Here is a 27,635-nt window from a genome sequence, read left to right on the forward strand (position 1 = left end):
ATCTTTACGGCTGCGCTACAAAGGAAGTACTGAAGCTGGGCAGAATTCAACGCAGGCGCATTGGCCCTTGTAACGATCGTTCTCGGCCGATGTCTGTACACACTATAGTTTTCCAACGATTGTCGGTAGATACAATCCGTCAGGTTGGATATCTTCATCTTCCCGATGTCGTTCTTTTGTCGTTCGTGTTAATGATCGTTGGGTAAAGTTCTTTCCCCGATTGTCGGCGGAACGATCGTTAATGAGCTGTTTCAAACGACCATAGTCGCCAGTGTGTACGCAGCATAAGTGGATAAGCTGAATAAGGTGTAGTTTAGCTGCATTCTTTATTATCACCTGCAATTATGGAAACTCTTCTCATTTGTGTTTTGGTTTATCTCACATTTGAACTTGTCCAGACTTTCCATAGTTTAGTTGGACCCAAACAAGCACACTTTTGGTACTGGTACTTTATATTATTTTGAAATGTCTTTCAGTCAGGCTGTTGCAGTCCCTGATAGGTTAGGAATCATACACGTGAGATGCACTCACATTGCACCCAGGGCTCAGCTTTCCAAAGCTGCTGTGCTGATTGCCAGCTGATCATTTGCCTGCTCAGAAAACCTACAGGAGTGGAGAGGTGCCACAGATACTGTACTCTATAATGCAGCCACATGCACTTCAGTGGCTGCATGTGTATATAGGCCTGGGCATATGGGGAATACTAGAGTGGCAAGAGGAACTTGGTCTGTTTCTGTTCTTATTAGTACAGCGTTATTCTAAAAAGGAACATTGGATTTGTTGCTGGAAAGCTAGACAAGACAAATAACATTTATATTGCGCTTTTCTCCAAACAGACTCAAAGCACTTGAGCTGCAGCCACAAGGGCGGCCTTAGCAGGCAGTAGCAGTGTTGCCCAAGGACTCCTTACTGAATAGGTGCTGGCTTACCGAAAAGGAAGGGGCGATTCCCCACATGCAGTACACATACATCGGGGAGTTCTATGTTGCTCGGGGATACCTGAACCTGTCATGGTCATTCCATTTTAGTTTTCAGATAAAACATTATTAATGTAAATAAACAAACTTGAATAAGATTATTTCTAGTTAGTTAATTACAAGTATCTGGGAATGTTTGAAAAAACATTTATACAGTTCTTGAAAGTGCCTAATAAAAATCTGTGCATTAGAGGTTTTTTTTTTGAGAAAATAATTTCAGTTTATATTTAGATCAATGCAGAGGGCACAGCAGACCATCCCTCTCCTATTCCAGTCCTGCAGACACTAAGGCCCAGTTCACATTGAGTTTTAGAGTCAAAAGGATCTGGTGAGCGGATCCAGTCTCTGTTTCACCGGACCGGATGGCTCTGTCCGCGGCCCTGTTCACATAGTGAAAATGGATCTGATCAATGAATGATCGGATCAGTTTTCACTCAGCAATACATACCTAATCTTCCGTAGCAGCTGACGGTAGAGGATTCCTCTTCTTCTGCTGTGACTACACAGCGCGTCATGTAACTAGTCACATGATGCGTCATGTAGTCACATGACGCGGAAGAAGATGGAAGCCTCTACCGCCGGCTGCTATGGAAGACTAGGTATGTGTAAACCCTCCCTCACCCACCCACCCGGCTGCTGCACCCTCCCTCACCCTCCCATCGCTCAGGTTTGCGTCGGCCCATGCCCCCATCCCCCGTGGAACGGTCCGTTTCTTCACTAGTGTGAAGAAACATTTCCGTTTTACATTGCCCCAATGCTGCTGCATTTTTTGTCTGGATCCATTCCGCTAAGCAAAACGGTCCAGAAAATAAGGGCCTGCAGCAATTTTTAGGTCCAGGGATAGGAACGTACCAACAGACACATGTGAATGGATCCTTTGATTAACATTGGATCCTTTCACATCCGTTCCATTTGTACAGTATACGTTCCGGTTCCGATCCGGAAAAAAATGCTAATGTGAACCGGGTGGCACCTCTGGAACCCAACCTCTGTGTTTCTGGCTCCTCCCTTTATGCTAGGTATTGGGTGTTGCAATCACCCCTGTGATCCCTGCCATCACAGGGGGGCCCAGAGGCTTTGGGGGCCTCTCCACCTCCCTCTCCCCAACCACAAGTGCAGCCAATTAGCAAAGAAACTTCCCCACTAACTCACTCACTCATCTACTCACTCACTCACAAAAAATGTGTGCAGTAGTGTGTGGAATTGTTTCCTGCTTCCAGATGCTGCTTCCCAGCAGAACACTCACTGCCATTCACCAGCTCCCAATCACGTGGAGTGTGGGGACAAAGGGGGCCCCATGCTATCATTTTTGCAGGGGGCCCCTATTAAGTCTAGTTAAGCCCATGATTTGAAGGCTAAATGATCACGTCTATGGCTAGCTTTACTGTGCAGTTACACTTTGAAGGTGCTCTGCTGTTTCATGTGTTTATCTTTATTTGTATTATTTTGTTGCAGAGGCATGATGAATGAAGTGTCAGTTCTACGCTTGCCAGTGGAAGATGATGTCAATGAAGTAATACATGGTTTGGAAGGTGTGGCTCTGAAACACAGTGACAGCCGGCTGCCTTTTCAGGTAATAGTCTAAGAACATGGATTTATGAACTTTTTTTCTGAATTCTGTTAGTTATCAATTGTTATGCCTGAAGATAGGCCGGTAATGTGCGACCTTTTAGTCTATTTCATTGGTTTCTTTAATGGACCACTACAGCAAAAGAAGAAAGCAGTTAAAATCTGACAGAACCAACAGGTTTTTGACTAGTCCATCTCCTCATGGGGGAATTCTCCATTTCCTTTATTTTCAAAAGCATTTCCTGAACGGCAGTTACTAAATCTAACTGCCAAAATAGTGTGTAAGTAAGGAAGGCGGGCTGGTACTATTTTGGCAGTTAAACTACCATTCAGGTCATCTTTTGAAAACAAAGAAAACCCTGAGAATCCCCCATGAGGAGATGGACTAGTCCAAAACCTGTTGATTCTGTCAGATTGTAACTGCTTCCTTTTTTTTTGTTTTTGTTTTTTTTGTTGCTATAGTGGTCCTTTAACATACACCTTTCCCAAAAGTCTTTAACAAGCAACAGGATTAGTTGTTACACAGCTTTTATTCAGGCTTTTCCTTATCTTTTTTTGTGAGGAGAAAACTGCTAAAAACCGCTGGCTGCACTTCTGACCATGTGATTATGCCCAACACAACGCATGCTGGGAGATTCACAATGCATTGGCAGCTGCTGCAGGCAACCCACTTAGCCTTTGCTTCCAAGTAGCACCCGTGCCCTTCCCAGCCAGGGCACTATCTGCAAAGAGTTTGTATGTTCTCTCTGTGTCTGCGTGGGTTTCCTCCGGGCATTCCGGTTTCCTCCCACATTCCAAAAACATACAGATAAGTTAATTGGCTCCCTCTAAAAATTGGCCCTAGACTACAGTACTTACACTACATAATATAGACATAAGGCTATGGTAGGGATTAGATTGTGAGCTCCTTTGAGGGACAGTTAGTGACAAGATATATATATATACACTGTACAGCACTGCGTAATATGTCGGTGCTATATAAATACTAAATAATAATAATAATAATAATAATAGCACTGCAATAGAAAAAGCTGCATATTTTTTTCCTAACTACTGTATTTTTTGCACTATAAGACTCACTTTTTCTTCCCCAAAAGTGGGGGAAAACAGTCACTGCCTCACAGTCCAAATGCAGGAAGTTCCTGACTTGTGAACACCTGCAAATACGAACCACCGCCGCAATGTCGAGGAATCCCTGTACTGTGCCTATGCAGAGGAGGACAGCAACTAATAGATTTTAGCGCTGACAAAATCTTGCCAAAACTGGAAGAAATCATTGTAAGAAGAAAATGGTGAGCTTCTGAGAGGAACTGACGGTGAGGTCATTATGTAATTTTCATTTGCAAGTGCATCATGTGTTTATTTTAAATAATTTTACTCAGTTCAGGTTCCCTTTGATGCTGGGAATACACGGGTCGATCCGGCGGCCGAATAGCCGCCGGAACAACCCCAGCTGCGTCCCCGCTCGTCTGCACGTGTGCACGTATCGATTACCGATCGTCCCTGCCGGTGCTCCTTATCAGCCGCTCGATTCCCTGCCATTGTCCGCCGGTGGGGATAGAGCGGGCGGGGGTCAAGCAGCGTGATCGGACCAGCTGAATATTATCAGCTGGCCGGATCAGCTGCTCGATACACGGTACAGAAACGTACCGTGTATCCCCAGCATCAGACCTGCACACAGCAGGTGTTGGAAGATAATGCTCCACAAAGCTGTCCTACTGTTTTGTAAACTATATCTCTCTGCTGTTCAAACTATGAAAATAGACTGGAAATAAAAAAACAACAAAACAGTGTGCCCCACCCATGTGCCCCACATCATGCTTGTAAGCAAAGGGGACGTGGTTCTGAAATGGAGATGCTACATAGGCGCCCCCTTGCAGAGATCTGTCCTCACAACTGGTGGGCATGGAACTCTTCAGGCAAATCCTGGTGGTGTGCCCAATAATAGGAGAAAGGTGCTAATACCTTTAAAAGAGGGAAGCTTCAGGATACTATTGAAGCTCCCCTCGGTCAGCAGCAGCCCCCCAATGCTGACTGCGCTACCCCGCCCCCGTTGCTGAGCACAGCCTCTCTCCACATTGGGGCTGCGCAGCTCTTCTCCTTGCAGTCATAACCGCGCAAGAGACGGGCGAGCACGGCCGTGCATGTGCAGTAGGACGGATCCCGCAGAGAGGGAAGCCTCAAAAGGATCCTGAGGCTTCCCTCTCTTTAGGTATCTGCTTCTGTACTCGGGTAGACTTTAATATTTTATACTGAAATCTTTGGGGTTCTTTACCAGGATATCTGTCTTTATCAGTAGCCTTGACTGCAATATGGGCCTGATGCAGGAACCAGTGGTAAAACTGCCATGCACCATGGCGCTCAGCAATTTTACCAGTACTAATAGCAGGGGGGCAACGTGTGCATTGTGGAAGGGATCTACACAAAGGTGCTGGCCGGCCTTCCTACTTGTTTGCCCACTATTTTAGCTGTAGAACTGAGCAACTGCCTTTCAATAAAGGCTTTTGTGAATTAAAAAATACCAGAGAATCCCCCACCAGGAAATGGAGTAGTCCAAAACCTGTCAGATCTTTACTAGCTAATGTAAGCGACAGCGACATGTAGAAAAAAAGTAATTTATAGTGCATTTCACTCTGGAAGAAATCTACATTTTATGTTCAGTATGTATTTTATATTTTACGCAACACTTGTCCTTTAACGTTTATTCATATAGTGTAAGATCAGGAGGATAACATGTAGCCTATTAGTCATAGCAGGTTTCTAAAGAAATCTTGAAAGAACAGGTGGGTGAATTATTAATCTTTACTGTAAAAAGCTAGCCACAGAAATCAGATAATAACAGCAATTCAGTCTTTGCTTTGCTGCAGTTATTACAAATGAATATCCAGATATATTCACTGACCCAGAACAAGTATACAGGGATAAAAGAGACCAAAAAGCCGTCAACTAAAAAGCAAAGCTATTCTGTATGTAAATCTGCCTTCTTAAGTTAGAAGGTATTTGTGATAATTCAGCTTTAAATGAACAACTCGGGTCTCCCATGATGCATCACTCTGAATATGCAAATCACATCTTTATTCCCCTGAAATCAAGGCTGCACATCCAGAACCACTGTTTTATAGTGAGGCTATAGCAATACATTTTACAAAGCATGCATACGCCCTGTTTCTGACTTTCTTGTCCTCATGGTGATTTTTTTTTTTTTTTGGTGATTTGTTTTTTTATTTCAAGTTATCTAACTAGTGGAACATGGCCACTTATCAGAGTAGTGCACTATAATTTATTTTACCTCCTACATACAGTATCTGTAATGTACAGAAGCTATTGGTATTCTTATGGCTCTGAACCTCTTACTGACAGGTTCTGGACTATTCCGTCTCCTCATGGGCAGTCCTCATTATTTCCCAAAGCAATCAGATTGAAACCCGTCCCACAGTGTGATGTCACTGTGATCCACCTGATCCAGCCAGCCAGGGGACCATGTGGCTGGTGGCCATTTGCCTGAACTGAAACAAAGGACATTTTCCATGTGCTCAGACTTCCCAGAAAGGACATATTTTCACCTGGCTTAAGTATCCGTTTATTTCTTCCCTTTTTATTTTCATACTGCGCTATTATTGTCTCTATAATTGTTGATTTTAACGATTTTCTGTATATATTAATAATTTATATTGCATTTATAATAAACAACTAAAAAGTCATTTATTTGTTCAGCTACCCCTGCTATTCAGCCACACAAACAGAACCCTAGCTTCTGAAGAGTCGCTACTACTGTTGATAGCTAGATAAAATAGAGTGTGTTTAACCGTTTTATTTGCCGGTTTTAGTATCAGTGTAGAGGTCTCCTACCCTTCTGTAGGAGTGGTGGCAGTTGGCAGTTATACCCTAAAAATAGTGTGTAAATTGTATTACTGTAACTCACAAGCTCCCTTCTAGTCTGTCTGCTGCCAAAATTCCAGCGGTTTCTGCGCACCGATTGCGACCACAGATTGCATGGTCTGTGTGCTGAAACCGATTGGAAGGCATTGTGCGGTCTGGCCACTAGGGGGTGTGTGACAAGAAGTAAAAACAATTCCAGTGCATTAACTGTGAAAAAATGTATTTATGTGTGGATTTTGCACTATAGAGCTGCTTTAAAGGGGAACTGCAGTAAAAATATCATAATGAATAAAATTGCTTATTTATTACATTATTCATTAATAGATTATTTAGTTAGTGTTTGGCCATTGTAAATGCTGGTGGTGACATCTTTCATTCTGCAAGGTGATCTGTACGGAATGTTCGTTACTGAGAGGTCTATGCCCAGAGGGAGATATTGGTTGCTTGTAAGTTGGAAAAAGCCGTTATTTTCCACAACTAGGTTCACAGACAGAAAACTGTCAGGACCAAGGTCATGATGACATCACACTGTGGGACGGGTTTCACCACAATATCAGCCATACAGACCCCCCGGGTGATCTACAATAGATAATGATTTCTTGTGGGAAAAAGGGGTTTCAGCTACTGATTGGAATGAAGTTCAAACCTTGGTTAACATTCCTGTGTAAAGGAGTTATTTGGCCATAGTATCCAACTTTGTGATCAATTTTGAGGATCTGGTCAGCTAAAATTATATCAGTCTGGCTGAATTTTTTTTTGCATTGTCCCTCCTCCTCCCCCATGCTTTCCTTTGGTTGGTGGAAAGATCAAGCACTGATAACAGTTGATAAATTCTGGCTAGCGGATACATTTATATATTTTTACCAATAGTGATTTACCAGCTCTGGGATGAGATGTTCTGATACTGTCAGACAGTGCAGTTTCTAGGCTAAAATGCACCCATGGCGAGGGTGTAAAAATTGCCCCCCCCCGGAGCAAGGTATGGGTGCCCGCAGTATAGGTTAGCCAGGTCTAGTAGCGTGGCTGGGTGGTGTAATGGTTAAGGGCTCTGTCTCTGACACAGGCTCTGCCTCTGACGCAGGAGACCAGGGTTTGAATCTTGGCTCTGCCTGTTCAGTAAGCCAGCACCTATTCAGTAGGAGACCTTTGGCAAGTCTCCCTAACACTGTTACTGCCTATAGAGCGCGCCCTAGTGGCTGCTGCTCTGGTGCTTTGAGTCCGCCAGGAGAAAAGCGCAATATAAATGTTATTTGTCTTTGTCTTATTTGTCTTGTCTAGTTGCACTCAGTATAGGTCCCCCCAGTATAGGTAGCCAAGAATAGGTACCCCAGTATAGGTAGCCAGCTATTGGTCCCCCAGTATAGGTAGCCAGGCATAGGTGAGCCAGTATAGTTTCCCCCGGTATAGGTTAGCCAGGTAGGTGCCTCCAGTATAGGAAGCCAGTATAGTTGCCCCCAGAATAGGTTAGATAAGCAGGCGGCCCCGGTATAAGTTAGATAGGTAGGTGCCCCACTACAGGTTAGCTAGGTGGGTGCCGCTAATATAGGTAGCCATAATAGTTGCCCCCAGCATAGGTTAGATAGGTAGGTGCCCCCAGTATAGGTTAGTTAGGTAGGTGCCTGCAATATAGGTAGCCAGTATAGTTGCCACCTGTATAGGCTAGCTAGGTAGGTAGGTGCCCCCAATACAGGTTAGATAAGTAAATGCCCCCAGTATAGGTTTGATAGGTAGGTGCCCCCCAGTATAGGTTAGATAGGTAGGTACCCCCAGTATAGGTTAGATAGGTAGGTGCCCCCAGTATAGGTTAGATTAGGTAGCTGCACCCCAGTACAGTTTAGATTAGGTAGCTGCCCCCCAGTATAGGTTAGATAGGTCGTTGCCCCCCAGTATAGGTTAGATAGGTAGGTGCCCCCCAGTATAGGTTAGATAGGTGCCCCCCAGTATAGGTTAGATTAGGTAGCTGCCCTCCAGTATAGGTTAGATTAGGTAGCTGCCCCCAGTATAGGTTAGATTAGGTAGCTGCCCCCCAGTATAGGTTAGATAGATAGGTGCCCCCAGTATAGGTTAGTTAGGTAGGTGCCTGCAATATAGGTAGCCAGTATAGTTGCCACCTGTATAGGCTAGCTAGGTAGGTAGGTGCCCCCAATACAGGTTAGATAAGTAAATGCCCCCAGTATAGGTTTGATAGGTAGGTGCCCCCCAGTATAGGTTAGATAGGTAGGTACCCCCAGTATAGGTTAGATAGGTAGGTGCCCCCAGTATAGGTTAGATTAGGTAGCTGCACCCCAGTACAGTTTAGATTAGGTAGCTGCCCCCCAGTATAGGTTAGATAGGTCGTTGCCCCCCAGTATAGGTTAGATAGGTAGGTGCCCCCCAGTATAGGTTAGATAGGTGCCCCCCAGTATAGGTTAGATTAGGTAGCTGCCCTCCAGTATAGGTTAGATTAGGTAGCTGCCCCCCAGTATAGGTTAGATTAGGTAGCTGCCCCCCAGTATAGGTTAGATAGATAGGTGCCCCCCAGTATAGGTTAGATTGATAGGCACCCCCCAGTATAGGTTAGATTAGGTAGGTGCCCCCCAGTATAGGTTAGATTAGGTAGCTGCCCCCCAGTATAGGTTAGATTAGGTAGGTGCCCCCCAGTATAGGTTAGATTAGGTAGCTGCCCCCCAGTATAGGTTAGATAGGTAAGTGCCCTCCAATATTGGTTAGATAGGTAGGTGCCCCCAGTATAGGTTAGATTGGTAGGTGCCCCCCAGTATAGGTTAGATTAGGTAGGTGCTCCCCAGTATAGGTTAGATTAGGTAGGTGTCCCCAGTATAGGTTAGATTAGGTAGGTGTCCCCCAGTATAGGTTAGATAGGCAGCTTCCCCCAGTATAGGTTGGTTAGGTAGGTCCACCCCCCATAATGGAGGGGGGAGCCGGAGCCTCGAGAGGGCAGCCCGACCTCTCCCTGGGCCGCCCTCCGTGCTCTCCCCTCAGATGCCGAGTAATTAGCGCAGCAGGAAGCTCTGTACGCAACTACTCACCTTCCTGCGTTCCACTCGCCGCTGACCTCCTCTCGGCATAGACGCTGATACACACGCTGCTTCCGGCTAAACAGGAAGCAGCGTGTGTATCAGCATCTATGCCGAGAGGAGATCAGCGGCGAGTGGAACGCAGGAGGGTGAGTAGTTGCGTACAGAGCTTCCTGCTGCGATAATTACTCGGCATCTGAGGGGGGAGCACGGAGGGCGGCCCAGGGGAAGGTCGGGCTGCCCTCCCCGCGGCTCCGGCTCCCCCCTCCTTTACAGCGCCACCCCAGTTAAACTTCTTTGTAAATGGTACTTCACTACGGCCAAGTTGCATCGTATTTATCCCTCAGTATTTCCCTCAAGGTGGCCACACACCATACAATTTTTTAAATATCTAAATTTAAGAATTGCAATCAATTTTTCTGACTGATTGTAACATTTCAAAAATATGACCAGTGTACTACACTTGTATGTTCAATTTTTCCCCAATTATGATAAAAATGATTGGAAACTGACAAAATTGCTAGGGTATGTATATTAATAATATACAATCTACACACACCATACAATCTTTAGAAAGATTGAAAAGAAAAATACCTGGCATTCCAGATCGATAAAAATCGAAGAAAATGGGAAATCCGATCGGATTTTTCAGGCGAATTAAAAAAAGTTTTCAATTTTTTTTTCGGAAGATCCGATCATTTGTAACGAATTGCCGTAAAATCGGATCATTTTATTGTATCGTGTGTGGGCACCTTTATGTTTCCGGGGCTGTGGTGCTGAAAGCACATTATCACATTTTTGGGATGCCCAATTGTTCAAGCGTTCTGGGCAGAATGGTTCACTCTGATAGTGCCAATTTTCCCCTTTTCTATTCCATTGAATAAAAAAACTATTTGCTCCTAATAAAGAAGTACCTAGGCCTATTAAAAAATATATATATACAGTAGATACTTTCTTCTGGCAGCTGTAGGTGTTATTGCACTTAAATGGAAAATTCCAGACCTTCCATTTTCTTTGGTTTCAGACAGACTGCAAGTGATAAAACTGTTTGATAGATTGTGCTATGCAGTTGCTGCCATGGATGATTTAGACAAATATTATGAGATATGGGAAGAATGGACCAGTGTGCTAATCTTTGACATTTTAACCCATTTTGTTCAGGTGCTTAAATTACCTGTGTTTCTTTAGTTTGATTTGAAGTGACATCAGTTATGCTGTTATTGTTTTGTCATGTCTTTTAATTTTGAATAAAGCCTTGACTTATATAAAAAACAAACCAACAGATGCTTTGGGCTTCTATAGGTTGACTCGCCCCCCAAATTGTCATCCGAGAGATTGAGTCCCGATTCCTTTGGGTGACAACAATAGTGTATGCACCTTTAGTCACAGAATCTAAAATTACAGATTGCCCAGCAAAGTTCATAGTAAACCAGAATTCCTAGGAATTCGTAAGGGGCTAAAAAGGACCAAAAAGCCTTCTTACTAAAATGCTACGTAAAGCATAAAATTTGCCTTCTTAAAAAAGAAGGTATTTGAGATTATTCAGGTTGGAGTGTACATCTGAAGTGCCCCACAATGCATCACTGCTGAATATGAAAACCGTCCCTTTGCTGTTCCTGAGTATAATTGCATATGAACTGCAATCTTCTGATTCTATAGAATCTATTTGCAAATAGCCTATACTTATTTACTGTACTTGTAAACATTTTTTCTGTTAACTTGTCTCTGCTCTTCTATAAGATATTTCCTGATCCATGTGAGGAAGAAGAAGTTCCAGTAAAGATGAGAGGAAGGCTGCCTTCCATTGTGGTGGAACCAACAGATATCATTGATGTAGAGAGCGGGGAGCTGCGATGGCCTCCAGATTCTGTAAGGAAAGACAAAGATCAGGCTACACTCAGAGAAGAGGAAACAGAGGAAGCGGAAACAGACCAGCAGGCAGGTGAGTTACAGATAACATCTGGATATATACAAGACAGGCCTTTATCTAAAAAGACCATGTAGACCAAAGTGTTTCCTGTGGTTTTCCCCCCATTTCCAACAACAAGGCTACTAGGCAGGCACAAGCAGCGTCCTTTGGCACAGGTAAATAAAGAGAACAATGTGCTTCTTTGTCGCTTGCCATTTAATGATACAACTTGCCGATTCGCTAAGTAGCATCATGGGGGAGCTGTACACAAGCTAGATTCTTGGCCTGAGACCTTGTAAAGCGATCATCTCAGCCATGTTTTTTTTTCTAGCATTTGTATCCGATTTTACTCTAGCATATAGGCTATTTTGTATCTCAGTGGGTCTCTAATCTGCTGCTGCACATTTCAGCTGTATTAAAGCAGCCACATACATACATGTTGGTTAATTATCAATCTGGTCATATGTACAGTTCTCCTGCTCTAAACTGATATAATGCTATCTACAAGGATGTACTGTGTGTATAGCCAATAGTCAGCCCCTGCTCCTGCTCCATGAAATGGGGTTGGGTTTTCAGGATAATGCATACAAAAGTCCCTCTAGCTCCTTGCACAATGTCCTCAGTAATTTCTTCACATGCTCCCATGATTTCTTAAAGTGAACCCAAGTAAAAAAATACAAGATTTCAGAAATAAAATCTATTTTCTAAATTATAATAATAAATAGCAGCCTTTTTTCAGCTGCATGATGACAAATATAAAATATTTTACATTTATTGGAGGAACCCCTCCCTTCCTTTTATATTGCCGGGACAGAATCCGGCAGACTGGTGGAGTAGGAGGTGTCCGGCAAAGGAGGAATTGCTAATGGCTGCCCCCTGTATTACCCTAGTTATGAAAAGAGAAGGGTGAAAAACATGCACTGAAATGCTCATAGGCTTGGAGGAGTGTTTATGTATCTTGGTATGTGTTAGAGCAGGGGTCACCAAACGTTTTGGGTCGAGGACCGGGTCAACATACTTCAGACTGCTGGGGGGCCGAAGTATACATAAAATGATGTCTTTGCGGGCCAGACAGTGACGCATACCCAGGTGAGAAACTGAAGTCCAATTGGACAACAGTGTCACCTGATGTGGAATTTGATTGGAAACCAGCAAAATTACTGCTTTCTGGCTTCCATGTGGATGGGTGGTGCCAGCACTGCTATTCTATATGTGGACCACCAATATTTAAATGTATAACTGACCGCATCTATAAGTAATACATTTTGCATGTGGGGGGCCGGTAAAAAAGCCTCAGGGGGCCTTAGTTTGAGGACCACTGTGTTAGAGTGTTGCAACTAAATATTTTGGCTCTATGCCACCATGTCCCCTAATCTGGGTCTCGGCACCCCGCTAGTGTAAAAGACCTCAGGTGCCAACTCCATATTAAGTGCTGCCATGCTGTGCATCAGTGGCGTAACAGTAGGGAATGCAGAGGTTGCGACCGCACCAGGGCCTCTGGACCAGAGGGGCCCTCCTTCATGTTATTAGCTTTTCATTGTTGCTATGCTGGTAATAATGAACACCTCTATATGTACATTGCACAGTGGTAAACCTTAACAAACTACTTCCTTACTCTAAATTCTACTCTCTGACACTGAGCTTGTCCTTGGTTCTGGGGCTACATATCAATAGAATGCTTGGGGCTCTATGCCAAATTCGCACTGGGGCCCCAAGCTCCTTAGTTACGCAACTGCTATGTCCTACTGACATAATTCCACCATGCCTCCCCCCCCCCCCCCCACACACACACACACATACAAACCTTATATCCTGTGTAAATTCAAAAAGAGGGCACGTGCACAGAGGAATGAATGGGGTGGGGAAGAGGATTGAATGGGAGAGTGATAGCGGGGAACATCACTGCAAGCCTGCATCTTCCTGTCTGAAAATAGAACTTTAGCTAAAAGTCAGATTTTTCAAAGAGTGATTACGTGGATTCGTGAGGAACAAGGACAGTGCACAGAGATATGTGGATTCAGCATGAACATACGTCTGTGTTTACCTTAGGTGGTTTTGCCTTTGGTCAGGTATCCTTTGATGCATTAATTAGTGTATTATAAAATATGTGATTGTGCTTTTGTTCATAATATGTAAAAGTGTATGCAACGACTCATGGCAACAGTTATACATGATAACTGTTTCCGGTGCATTTGTGCTTATAGTGGAAATGTTATTTTTGTAAGGGATTTCATACTTAGCTTTGAAGCCTGTTTTATAGTTAGCGCATCGTACCTCTCCTACTTCACAGTGCGGTATGGAAAACTTCACTGTAACAATAAAAGAGTTGACAATTCTACGTGACTGTATATAAATCAGTCATCTTGAAGTTGGAATAGACTATGGTTTGAAGCCAGGAGCAGATGACTTGCTCATATATCTGTGCAGATTACTCACTTATGTTAACCTTGTTCCAGCTTCCTGCAGACTAGAAGAAATATAATACTGGAGAGGTTTCAGAGACTTTGGCATCACTTTAGAGAGACAGCATGTCATGTGCTTGGCAAGTCAATTATGACCTATTGATATTTTATTCTTTATCCTTGTAATGATTTAACTTCCCCTGGAAACAAAATAAATAATAGTGTAACTAGACACTGTACCTTTAAACTACAGTATATCACGATGTAGTTATTCTATTATATATCAATAAAAACAAAAACAAATTGGGTATGAGTAACACAACACAAGCAAAGTGGAAATCAAGACAAGAGACAGCGGTTGTAGTATCACCATTGTATTCCTCTGCTATGGGAGACCTCCAGTTGCTTTCCCCCTACTCCCTTCAGACCCTCTGCTAAACAATGGATAGCTGTGCAGGAATTGCTGGGCAAACACTAGAGAACTCTGGACGACAATCAGTATGGTCTGAGCATTACCTAAACACTTTGCATAGCTTTTGCTATCAATTAAGGATTTTATTAGATGGCTGTATAAGCTGTTTTTAGGGCTGGAACATTCAATCCACTGTACACTTCTGATCAATGAAGGATTCAATCAAAATAGTCACACTGTCCATTGATTGAAAGTGAGTTGCCCTGCTGACCAGTCATAAATATATGATAAACAATTATTTTATAATACTTTGAGGGACTGTGTACATTTGTCAAGTAGGGGAACAAAAGATGGGTTGGAAATGCCTTTGTACATGTGTGTATAGTGTGTTAGCATCTCCAACTGACTGATCATCAAAAAGGATTGATTGGTTTGACTGACTACAAGAAAGGTTGCCCATGGATTAGCTAATGTCTGTCAGGCCTTAGACCCCAGTCATTTTATACCTGTGATTTTCTAAATAATTGCTTGAGAATAGCTGACTTCAGGAAATACCAGACATTGACATAGTGTATGAAATCAAATGCAACAAATGTGATGTATTCCGCTTGTGAGTAGATGGGAAGGAAAGTCATGCTGTGCAGAGGTACATGTGCATCAAGCTGGCCACTAGGGGTGCTGCTAGGGTCCTAAAAGATCCACAGCACCACTGGAGGCATAAATGTATGTGAACCAAGCAGCAATGTAACTAGAAATCTGCATTGTCCCAACCCCAGCAAAAGTTTGGATGAAGCTTTGGATGTTAACTCTGCCATTTACTGTAAGTTTGTTTATATTGATATTCATTGCACTATTTGAGTACAATATACAGAACTAATGAAAAAGTTGAATCTCTATTTGACCTCAAGACATACTACGTATAAATATACACTATGCCTTTTGTTTATATCTGGTTTAATTACGTTTCATACAATTGAATCCTGTTAGACCTGAAACTGTGTGTTGATGGCATTGGATATGCGGTTTGGTAATTTCATGTTGTTTTTTTTGGGAAACACCAGCCAACAGAATATTATGTCAGTTCAAACAAATTCTTCTTTTCTCCTAAGTTTTCCCCTAGGTGAGATTTTCACACCTTATCAATAAAATGCCTTTTAAGCCACCAGCAAGCAGGAAAATGCTCAGAATAATTTTGACAGTACTTTTTCGCCCACTTTGTGGTACCTATTTTATTGCAGAGTGCTAAAAAAATAATTTTAAACAGAAGATGAAAAATGATATCCTAGGAGAAAACCTTGGAGAAAAAGTTAATTGGATCGGGCCCAATGGCTGATTTTTCCTTTATTTTGTTCCTACCAAGAATAGCATAGTTGTAAGGCTATAGTGGCCTGTAGACGCCAGTGGAAGACTGCATGCACAGGCATGATGTAGCTGTTCTATGGCAGAGGGCCTGGAGAACATTGTAAAGCAATCCATTAATTTATAACCTCAGCTTGGTTGAACATGGATGTCTATGTGAGCAACAGATGCTCGGGGCACTACCTTATTATGGGAATAACTGCAATAGGAATAGATTCTTTTAACCTATGAGTTGCATTGTTTATCTCAGGTGGTACTGGTTACCAGTGTCCACACATGTCCCCACACATGACTTGATGAAAATGACACTATTGTAACCTAAAGCAAATAATGCTGGCCATATACTGGTTGATGTGACCCAACAGATAGATCCCTCTCAGATCATTATATCAGAGGCAGATCTATCTAATCGAATACCTCCACACACTACACACAGATTTTCAATAGATCTCAGCAAGAAATTTACTGAAAATCTGTGGGCTCCCTACACACACACACACAGGCCGTCAGCTGTGCTCTCTACTGTCGGGCTCTCCTTCCTGTCTCTTCTCTACAGGCGCCAGTGTCATGTAATAAACACTAGAGGCCAAACACTACAGGCACAGTAGCACATTTGTGACCACTAGGGGCCTCTAGTGTTTAACCTCTAGCACTTGTTACATGACACAGGCATCCAGGAGAGAAGACACAGGAAGAAGAGCCCGGCAGCGGAGAGAAGGCACGCAGCGGACAGGTGAGAGTAAGCTCCACTGCCGTCGTTGCAAAATTAAAAGCCGCTAGTGACACATGCTGATCAGGTGAAATCCTCTATCTGGATCAACCAAATCGATTTCAAACAAATATTGATCGGTCCAAAAATTGTTTGCTGCATCGATTTCTAGCAGAATCGATCAAATGATGGAATTGGCCAGATATTGTTGCAAAACATTAACCAGTGTATGGCAACCTTAAGAAGTAATAAAAATATGGGCTTTCTCTTTCGATTTTATTTTTAAATTTTGTTTAGTTGAGCTTTAAAGTGGACCTGAACTCAAAACTTCCTCTCTGCAACAGCATAATAACATTTAAAGAAAAACATTTCTTTGTTACAGCAGATACAAATCCTGCAATAAATCTGCAGTGTGTCTACTTCCTGCTTTCTACAAGCAGATATAGGGATAACATCCTTTGTTTACCAGCAGAGGCGCCAGGCTACGTACCGGACCGCATTGGTGATATGCTCCTATTTATTGCCTGAGGAAGTGGGATATACCCGCGAAATGCTTTGCACCTTGTTTGGAGTATGTAAATTGATTTTTGCTTAAAACAGCAATTTTTGGTGCCATTTTTGGAGGAGTAAGTCCACCGCTACCTACTTCATTTTGTCCATTTTAAAGAAATATTGTTTTTACCCTGTTGGCGCCTCTGTACTACTACTGCAGTTGTTTCCACCCCTGGTGGAGGGGAATTCTTCCTTTTTCCCAATCTACAGAGAGCGACTTCTTAATCCTGAGTGGGGACAGGTCTTTTCTCCTCACCTGCCTTCATAGTGGCTACTTGGACGGTAACCCTAGTGTAAGGCTTGGTGGTGTATTCTCCACAGTCAGCATGCAACGCATGAGCTGGCGTGGAGGAGGTACACACACTAGCACAAGGAAACAGGCTATCCCTAGTATAGTGGAGGGGAGGACCGACTCCAATAGGAGATTGTGGCGCACAGAGCCGGTGCAGATCTGACAGCCACAAACAATGCTTTCGTTATAACGTCTCAGCGCAAAGTAGCGCTGAGCGCATAAACCAGAACTGAGGAGATCAGGACCGGTAGACAGAATGAACGCTTGCTAGCTAGCGGCTACTTAGCGACAGCAAGCGTCTAAAACCAGACAGACTGGAATGAGGCAGCCAATGCGATGCGGCGATGGCGTGCCTCACAAAGACAGGACAGGATAGTCAGAAAATAGCAGGATTAAGATAGATGAACGTAACACAGATAAATATACAATAAGTATGTTTTCCTAGCGTATTACAATTACAGCTATCAATGAAACTATTTGTAACGTCTGACTAACATATGTATATATCGGCAATGAACCGATATATGACATAAGCAGGAACGCTGACTAGGACTGGAGTAATACAGGGAACAGGACTCAGAAGGATTCGCTATCTCTTCGCAGAGATGAACGCAATCCACAAACGGTAACAGAACAGGATTCAGAAGGATTCGTTATCTCTTCGCAGAGATGAACGCAATCCACAAACAGTAACAGAACAGGATTCAGAAGGATTCGTTATCTCTTTGCAGAGATGAACGCAATCCACAAACAGGACCAGGAACAGGATAACTAGCTCAGCACGGGTGCTCACGGTACGCGCAAACTACCAAAACGTGCTGGAAGGCTGACTAACTGCACACAGGATATAAACAGTTCGTGTACGTATACATCAGCGACACTGATGTATTAACGTAACACAAATACAAGGAAAATAATAAACGTGCTGGTATGCATATATATTGGCAATGAACCAATATATGATGCAAAGACCAGCAAAGTATCTTTATAACAAGAAACACGATCGGGGGCTAAAGCGACAGCAAGGCAGGCTTAAGCTGAAGCTATGAAAACCCAAGGAAACCCTGCAGGAAGCAGATCTTTATACTGAGGTCATCCAATGGGAGCAGACATGCAGATTCCCACACAGGTGAATGATAATCAGTCACAAGCTGACAGCAGGGAAAGACAGACAAAGCTATGCAGCTTGCATGGAAATAGATCAGAACTGCCTGAGCTGCAGCACTACTACTTCCAGTAATAGCTGCTGCAGCAGCGATCATTACAGTACCCCCGCCTTTAAAAGCGGATTCCAGACGCTTTTCAAAACTGAAATTCCCAACAAAACAGTCTGACTGATAATTCATGATGACCGGGACAGCCCGGCAAGACCGAATTCCAGAATCAGTCCCCACAAGACTGGACCCATCAGAACCAGAACCTACAGAACCATGCCCATCAGTACTACAAGCCCCAGTGTGACACCCATCAGAACCATGATTTCCAGAAGAAAGCCCCCTGAAACTCCCTGAGCGATACCCACCGCCTTCCAGGAACCGTTCAGAAACGCCAAAGCCTTTGCAATGCCCACCGGTACTGTCTTTACCAACACAAAACCCACTGTTGAACCAGTCCAAGGCACCAGGACAAGTTTTCTCAGAGACCTCCCAGAACACCTTGAAGCTCCAAAGAGATCCCCATAGGTCAGAATGCCCCTTAGGCTCACATGGAGAACCATCAAGAACCCCTATGGAACCTAGGGCAATTCCCGAGTCAGGGCCACAAGGACAAACATCAATATCAGGGCTTTCAGGGACCAGAACCATCTCTGGGCATGCAGGCAGACTGGCAATATCAGAACGTGTTCCCACTAAGGAAGCATCAGAGCACGCTAACACCTTAGACACACTTGGGCATTCTGGCACACAAAGAACATCTGGGCACACCGGCACAAGAGAAACCTCTGGGCATGTCAAGGAACTGTGAGCCTCAGGGTCAGCCAAGACAGGACCAAAACCAGGACTGGCCAAAAAAAAATCATCATGACTAAACTTCGCAACTACTGGACTTTTACACGAGAATGCTGGATCAGACTTAGATGTCACTGATTCCAGCAAAGTCAGTAACAAATCAGATTCAGGGGCACTAACAAGACAGGACAAATCTTCTGATGTATGCACTGAACCAGACAGGGACTCCACAACTACCTCTGGACTGGACAGAGACTCATTTAATACACTGGATTGGAGCTCATGAGGCGCTGCAGAACAAGTCAGTATTGCAGCAGCCCCCACTGGACTAGGCAAAACTGAGGAATTCCCTGGACAGGAAGGGGACTCTGGAACCTCTGCCACAGCGGCCAGAGAACCAGAATCTTCCAGGACACAGGGCTGGGTCTCAGGAACACTCATCAGACCGGACTGAAACTCTGAGATTTCTATTATTTTGACCAGAGAATCAGAATTATCCATGTTACAGGGCAAGACTTCTGAAACATTCAGAGGACAGGGCTGGAGTTCCTCGGCTGTTACAACACTGGAAAGGGACTCAACAACATTGGTTAAATCAGACTGTGTACAGGACAAGGTATCTGACACACTTGCTGACGAGGACAATATTTCAATGGCTTCTGCTTTGCTGGGCAGAAATTCATCAAGTTTTATTAGAGCAGACTGTAATTCCAAAACAGCTGCTAGACAAGTGAATATTACTGCAACACCAACTGAGGTAAGCAGTGCTTCAGCCTCCTCTGCTAGAGGGTTTAAAGTATCCAAAGTACTGGGTGAAGCATAAGACTCTGCGACCACAGCTTCACTGGACAGGATCACTGAACAGTCCATATTGCAGGGCAAAACCATGGAAGCACCTGCTGGACAGCATAATGATTCTGTGACCTGAGTTTCATTGGAGAGATCTACTGCACAATTCATGGTACAGGGCAAATTTATTGGAAATTTTTCTGAACAAGGTAATAATTCTGCGATTTCAGGTTCACATAGCAGATGCTCTGAGCTATTCACGAAACTAGAGCGAGGTGTAGACACAGGAAGATCAAGACACAATGTTTGCGCATCTGAATCACCATTCATTTGTAAAATTGGAAAATTCAGATGCTGGGGTTCTGAGTTTACTAGACAGGATTGCTGGGACTCGGAAACTGATGTAGTGCATCTATTGGCATCTGCTGGATCAGACAGGAGTTGAACTTTATTAACACAGGTAATTTCTGCAGAAGTGTTTGCAGAGACAGGCAAGATTTTTCTGGTGTCTGTTTCACTAAACAAAGAGTCATGAGTACTGGCTAGGCTGGACTCGGAAGTCAGCAGGACCTCTGGATTCTCTGCTGAGAAATTTGCGCAGGGCAAGGTTAAGAATGTATCAGTGGCTTCTGTTTTACTGGGAAGTAACACTGAGTTATCCATGGTACAGGGTGGAATTGCAGGAACTTCAATTTCACACAAAAAGAGCTCCGAATCACCTGCTGAATCAGCCAAAGGTGCTGAAGCAGGCGGGTCAGAACGCCAAATTTGCGAATTCGGAGTCACATAAAAATCATCCAAAATCAGTTCCCACACATCAATCAAGGGAGCCACACAGTCATACCTACACACACCAGCCTCTATTAGGTTATAGGCTGACTTAATGCATGCGTTCAATACCATTTCACTTTTTGCACTGTAAAATTGACAAAATGAACTTGAATCATTCTTCCATTCACAGACCAGGGCTTCCATCTCTCCCCTCTCGAATGGAGGATCCCATGCATACTTAACAGCGAAACATTTAGGCTGATCACAGTCTGCAGATATGATTGTGGCAGGCACATGTATAGGGTTAATTAGCAGGTGATTGGCAGATTCCTTATTCTTAAGAATCTCCAATACCTGTAGCAAGTGTTGAACTGTAGTGTATGCAAGCTTCCCTTGGTTCACAAATAAGTTGATTTGTTCAATACTCTGTAATATCTCATCATAATCATACTCAGATAATTCTTTTAAACAAAAATCTTTATTTTCCCTAGCCAGGGAGGAAAGTTCATTAGTAGTTTCATAAGTCCATTTAACTCCCCTGAAAGACAATTGCATTTCATTATCTGTTAATGGCAGAATCTCATTATAGGTCTCAGTCGCTAAGGATAACGATTCTGCAGATTGGACACGTTTCTTAGAACGTTTGCGTTTTGCCTTTGACCTTGCGGTTTTTGGTGATTTATTCAAAGCTGCAGGAAAATTATCAGTAACACTTTCTGCTTGCTGCTCATTCTTGCAAGCAATTGAAGGAGCAGCTGATTGGCCTGCTGCCAGGAGTTCATTAAGAGGAAAAGGCAATGGATCTATGCGCAACCAGTTATGGATCACAAACGCTAGAAATTCCAGCGGTCTATCTTTCAAATCGGAATGATTGAGAACATCAAATGCCCACTGGAATAATTCCCCTTTAAACAAAATATAACTTAGTTGGAGTGCCCAGGTTGAAACAGGAGTCGCTTGGAGATCAGGATTGGTCAGGAACCTGGCACATTCAGAGAAAAACTCATTTTCTGTTTCAGAGCTAAGTTCTTCAAATTTCTTAAAGGAACAGGAACCATAATTAACAGTGTCATACTTTCTGGGAATCCCCCCCACAATGGGGATTGGTAATGGGGTTTTCATAATGTAAGGCTTGGTGGTGTATTCTCCACAGTCAGCATGCAACGCATGAGCTGGCGTGGAGGAGGTACACACACTAGCACAAGGAAACAGGCTATCCCTAGTATAGTGGAGGGGAGGACCGACTCCAATAGGAGATTGTGGCGCACAGAGCCGGTGCAGATCTGACAGCCACAAACAATGCTTTCGTTATAACGTCTCAGCGCAAAGTAGCGCTGAGCGCATAAACCAGAACTGAGGAGATCAGGACCGGTAGACAGAATGAACGCTTGCTAGCTAGCGGCTACTTAGCGACAGCAAGCGTCTAAAACCAGACAGACTGGAATGAGGCAGCCAATGCGATGCGGCGATGGCGTGCCTCACAAAGACAGGACAGGATAGTCAGAAAATAGCAGGATTAAGATAGATGAACGTAACACAGATAAATATACAATAAGTATGTTTTCCTAGCGTATTACAATTACAGCTATCAATGAAACTATTTGTAACGTCTGACTAACATATGTATATATCGGCAATGAACCGATATATGACATAAGCAGGAACGCTGACTAGGACTGGAGTAATACAGGGAACAGGACTCAGAAGGATTCGCTATCTCTTCGCAGAGATGAACGCAATCCACAAACGGTAACAGAACAGGATTCAGAAGGATTCGTTATCTCTTCACAGAGATGAACGCAATCCACAAACAGTAACAGAACAGGATTCAGAAGGATTCGTTATCTCTTCGCAGAGATGAACGCAATCCACAAACAGGACCAGGAACAGGATAACTAGCTCAGCACGGGTGCTCACGGTACGCGCAAACTACCAAAACGTGCTGGAAGGCTGACTAACTGCACACAGGATATAAACAGTTCGTGTACGTATACATCAGCGACACTGATGTATTAACGTAACACAAATACAAGGAAAATAATAAACGTGCTGGTATGCATATATATTGGCAATGAACCAATATATGATGCAAAGACCAGCAAAGTATCTTTATAACAAGAAACACGATCGGGGGCTAAAGCGACAGCAAGGCAGGCTTAAGCTGAAGCTATGAAAACCCAAGGAAACCCTGCAGGAAGCAGATCTTTATACTGAGGTCATCCAATGGGAGCAGACATGCAGATTCCCACACAGGTGAATGATAATCAGTCACAAGCTGACAGCAGGGAAAGACAGACAAAGCTATGCAGCTTGCATGGAAATAGATCAGAACTGCCTGAGCTGCAGCACTACTACTTCCAGTAATAGCTGCTGCAGCAGCGATCATTACACCTGGTTTGTGAGTATAACCTACTTATACTCACCTTCTATACCCAATTTACAGTACATACTACACTATGCTGGGCTCTCTGCGTCTTCCCTTATATTTTGTTTACCAATTAGCTGCTCTGCCGTGGAAGCCAGCTGGCACAGCAGAGATATCAAATTACACTGGTCATTAGTCATAGATGAGGGGGCATTAGACAGGCCAAATTATCAAAATACATACATGGTGCATTTCTCTATGTTATCCTGTCCGGTGCAAGAGTTCAGGTTCACTTTAAACCATTATGTTACTGACCCCAATCCAGATGTCTGAACTTCCTGGAAATCTTCATTCATCTTGGTAACATTTTTGTTAGTTTGAGTTTAGAATGACTTTTGTATGAATACTGTTTAATTTTTCTTTTAGGCAAGCATGAAGAAGATGCATCCACACCAGCAGCAGGAACCCCAAAGGCAGAGAAAGAGTGATATTTACTAGTGCAGGCATCGTCCCCTCATCGGATCTGGGACAGGTGCTCTGGAGAAGCCTTGATGAATGTACTAATGGACTAACAGACCAATACATGAAGTTTTACATTTAAATGTACTACTTTAAAATAGAAAATGGTGATTGGGCCAAGCAGCTCTCAGCATCGCTACCAAGTTGAGCTAGAAGCACACTATAGCAAACAATACCAAAGTGAAATGTTGTAAATCTGCAAATGAAATAATCTCTTCATATATCAACAAATGTGTTGGGTGAGCACATTTTTGATGTTGCCAGCAACAGAATAAAAGTAACTCTAGTTATATCCACTTTGGATATCTAGTAACCATAACAAAGCACAGCTATATTGGTATCTCCAGCTGGGTGTTTTTGAATGTTTTTCAGTTACCTATAACTGTACATTAGTGTATAATTTACCTTATAGTTTTTAGGCCTATTTTATTTTGTTAGATAACTGAATTGATCCACACTCTGGCACATTCAGCTCTACTGTGCCTTTGGCTTAATTGGTAAAGGCATTTATTTTCCTGTTACAGGAAACCTACCATAACACGTAAAAATTGGTTTTGTTTTTTTTACTTTAGACGGAGCAGGATTCCTGACTATCATTATTATACAGTGGCTTAGCTAATGATGCTCTCTACCAGCGGGTGATTTACTAAAGTCGGCCACACATCTTGCGATTTGGCGTCCAATTGACCATCCGATTCGATAATGACAATCTGGGCCGCCACAAGCATGCCTGATCCCCATTTCATCTAATTTCAGGCCAAAATTGGTTGAATGTATGGGTTGGACATGGTGGGAAATCTCGGGACGACATGGTCAGTCGGGTAACATAGAAGGATAACATAGAGAAATGCGACAGCAGCCCGGCTGCTGTCCCTCCCAAATTTTATATGTAACCCCCCCCCCCCCTATAGTGCTTATGCATTTAAATACTTAACCTGTCACAACCGCTGGCATCCGCCGGACCTCCATATTTGGGTCCCGCGTGACTACCAGCATATAGCACTTGGGGCACGTGTGATGTGACATACGCTATAATGCCGGCAGACACAAGAGGCACCAATTAGGAAGTACAGTGGAAACTCAGGGGACAGCATGACAGGTAAAGTATAAATGAGTAGGCACATATAACATTTGGGGGGACAATGCTGGGAGCGGTGAGTCAGCATCCTGAGGCAGATTTCTGATAGATTTCATTATTAAATCAATCAGGAATCGGCCAGCAGTGTATAGGCAAGCAACAGATCTCTCTCTGATCAGATTCGATGAGAGAGAGATCTGTCTGTTGGTCGAATCTGCCCACACATCGCTAGATCTATGGGCACCTTTAAGGAAAAATGCAGTAAAATTGAGCTCTCATCATTTCTAACATGCAATTGTGCACACAAGCTCCTGTTTTTTAACTACCTCTATGCACAAGATTAGGTGATGGAAGAGAATCCTCACTGCCCTTCTCGTCCCCACTGACTTGGAACAAGCAATGCAGGTTAGGATTGGACTTGTGATTCATGTATCTTATGGTGTGTATACACGTATTAATACAGTCACCCATTAAAAGTCAGCTAAATCTTGAAAAGGATCACTTTAAGTATTTCTGTTTAAAATGTACGTTGGGGCCCCAAAGTTGGCCACTTTGGGATCTGGCTGGCCAATGCCCAAAGTGGACGGGCTATTGCGGCCAATTCTTTTACATAGACAAAGAAGGGTGGTACAATAATACGCTGTCCTACAGGATACTAAATGGGTTTACAGTAGATATATACATTAGCAAGGTATATAGTGCAATATCAATTATCTTTAGGAGAGAGAGCCCTGCCCAGATAAGCTTACAGTGTATAGGTATAAGATGTACACAAGATGTTGTGGAGTCAATACGTTGTATATAACGTGGTAATGTGTGCTATATGGCATGGGAGGGGGATACAGATATGCTAGGTCAGTAACTGGAGAATAATGCTGTTCGACACATTATATGGTTGACTAAAGTGCTGAACATTTGTACTAGGATTGAAGATTCCAGGAGTGGCTGTGTGCCATAGGGATTGTGGTGGAGAGATTCACAGAGGAGAAGTTCATGAAAAGTTGTGTATGAAGGAGTGGGAAAAGGTGCCAAAAGTGGATGGGGGATTGTATCTGGAATTTAGTACAACAATGGGAAGGACACTAGAGTGAACTCTCTCTAAGTAGGGTTAAAGATGCATACACATACGCATGATTTTAGCCTGCATGGATCAGGACTTGACCCCTTGGATGATAGTGCTGTACAGACTAACCGATAGGCTATGGCCTAGCAACACATTCTTTTGCTAAGGAGGGGGAGGAGGAATGACAGCGCAACACAGCTCATCTCCCCAGCAGGCAAGGAAGGGAATACTCAACCAAGATGATCTTTCGGCAATACATTATACATGCTGTATACACACTGTGTACACACTACACTTATGGCAGAGACAGCTCCAACCAGTCTCCTCTGCTGAATTTCATAAAGTATGTTCGCACCTGTGAAAGCAGTCAATGGCAGGTATGACAGGGAATGCCTGTATTGTAGTAGAAAGAAGAGAGGTGAATGAGTTGAATAACATAGGTCAGGATGGATGGGGGGTGGTGTCAGTTGGTTAACTGGTAGGTCAGTGTGGAGGAGGTTGCAATAGTTAAATAGATTCATATTGATTTATAATTAAATGTGATACTTTGACTTCATATGTAGTAATGCACTCCACTCTTAAAGCTCATGTTGAAGCATTGCACAGCAATACCTTTGGGTTTCTAAAGAAGAAGACGTTTCTTCATACATGAGATCATCAGTATTGGTCAAATTCAATCAATTTAAACCTGCATGAAATTTATGAGTTTTAAAAGCGTTTGGGCATCAAGTCAATTGGAACCTTGATTATCCCAATGAAAAACCGTCATGGATCTTCCAACAGGTCAACTAAAGTCTCGTAACCAGGAGGGAAACAAAAATCGCGCAAAATTAATGATCAACAACGGATTGTCCCAGTAATGGCAGGAAAAAAATTAGCAAATGTGTTCACTCTGATTATCTACATTGGTTCTTGTGCGTTTTGAACAACCGTCATGATGGTTCTCACTTGCATATAATCGTTCATAGTCATCAGTGTGCACAGAGCTATGAACAATTATTAAAGCATGCGTCTGCAAAGACTAAGGGGCTTGTGGCACGTTCAGCATCATTTAACAATCGGATCGTTTACCGTATCGTCCATCACATTGTTCACATCGTGTCGCATAGATATCTTTCAGTGGGTAAGTCAGCTTATCAAGCAGCCCCCCCTGTGGTTAGCAGATCAACTCACCTGACAGACGGCCATCTTCTTTGAAGATGCCACCCCCCCAGCGGTCACATACGTGCCGCTACGCTGACGCCCCCCATCCCGCACAGCAACAGTACGCATCGTCAGCTACACAGCGGACACCCGTATGTACAGGCCGGCCCAGCGATGTCACCCAAGAGGTTCCGATCCCCCTACGGGTGACATCCAACAAAGATGTGTACGCACCTTAAGAAATGCATCGTTTTTGTCCCATCTATTAATGTAGCTGGATATACTGATAAGTATCCTGATTGGAAAGTATCCATTACTGGTTTGATCAAGCCACATAAGCCTATGAATTGTCAGCTTCGAATTGGCTTAATACATGCTACGGAGTTGTGTGTCATATGTGGTATAATAATGGAAATAATACAATGGAAATATTTTACAATTGATCATTATTACCAATACATTGGCAAGTGATCAGTTAATGATTGTACGTGATTTAAATCTGTATAGTCCTGGTTTTACTGTAAATAATATTCTCAGCATTTTTATTTTTAAACAATGTCTAAATTATATAAACATCTTTAATGCTGTCAATGCTGCAGTATAAGAATAAACAAAAATAAATGAATATATGTGTTTATCATTTCTTTACATATATTACAGACATATGCAGCACTTCAACTACATAGACACTACAGAATGGTAGCGAGTAATATCACTCTTTCTGAAAACTTCTGTTCAGTGGGCTGCAGAAAGTATTAATTAGCACAGGTAAATGAGGTTTAACAGGGATTACCAGTTCATCAGGTAATAGTTCTGGGTCACAAATTCAAAGCTGGGTGAACCTGTTAAGCTTATACACCTGCCACAAAAGACACATTAAAGCT

The 27,635-nt window shown here is 43.1% G+C and overlaps 1 protein-coding gene across 2 annotated transcripts in view; it reads left to right on the top strand.

Moving 5' to 3' along the window:
* The window catches only part of LOC137545887 (protein LBH-like), a 50,359-nt gene extending 22,983 nt beyond the window's left edge, over window positions 1-27,376 (top strand). For both annotated transcript variants that reach the window (XM_068267642.1, XM_068267641.1), the window contains exons 2-4: window positions 2,433-2,550; window positions 11,180-11,381; window positions 23,375-27,376. In XM_068267642.1, coding sequence (XP_068123743.1) covers window positions 2,437-2,550; window positions 11,180-11,381; window positions 23,375-23,436 — 378 coding nt within the window. In that variant the 5' untranslated portion in view covers window positions 2,433-2,436 and the 3' untranslated portion in view covers window positions 23,437-27,376. The remainder of the gene's footprint in view (window positions 1-2,432; window positions 2,551-11,179; window positions 11,382-23,374) is intronic.
* Window positions 27,377-27,635: the final 259 nt, after the last annotated feature.

The sequence above is a fragment of the Hyperolius riggenbachi genome, chromosome 2 (genome assembly GCF_040937935.1).
Source record: "Hyperolius riggenbachi isolate aHypRig1 chromosome 2, aHypRig1.pri, whole genome shotgun sequence".
NCBI lineage: Eukaryota > Metazoa > Chordata > Amphibia > Anura > Hyperoliidae > Hyperolius > Hyperolius riggenbachi.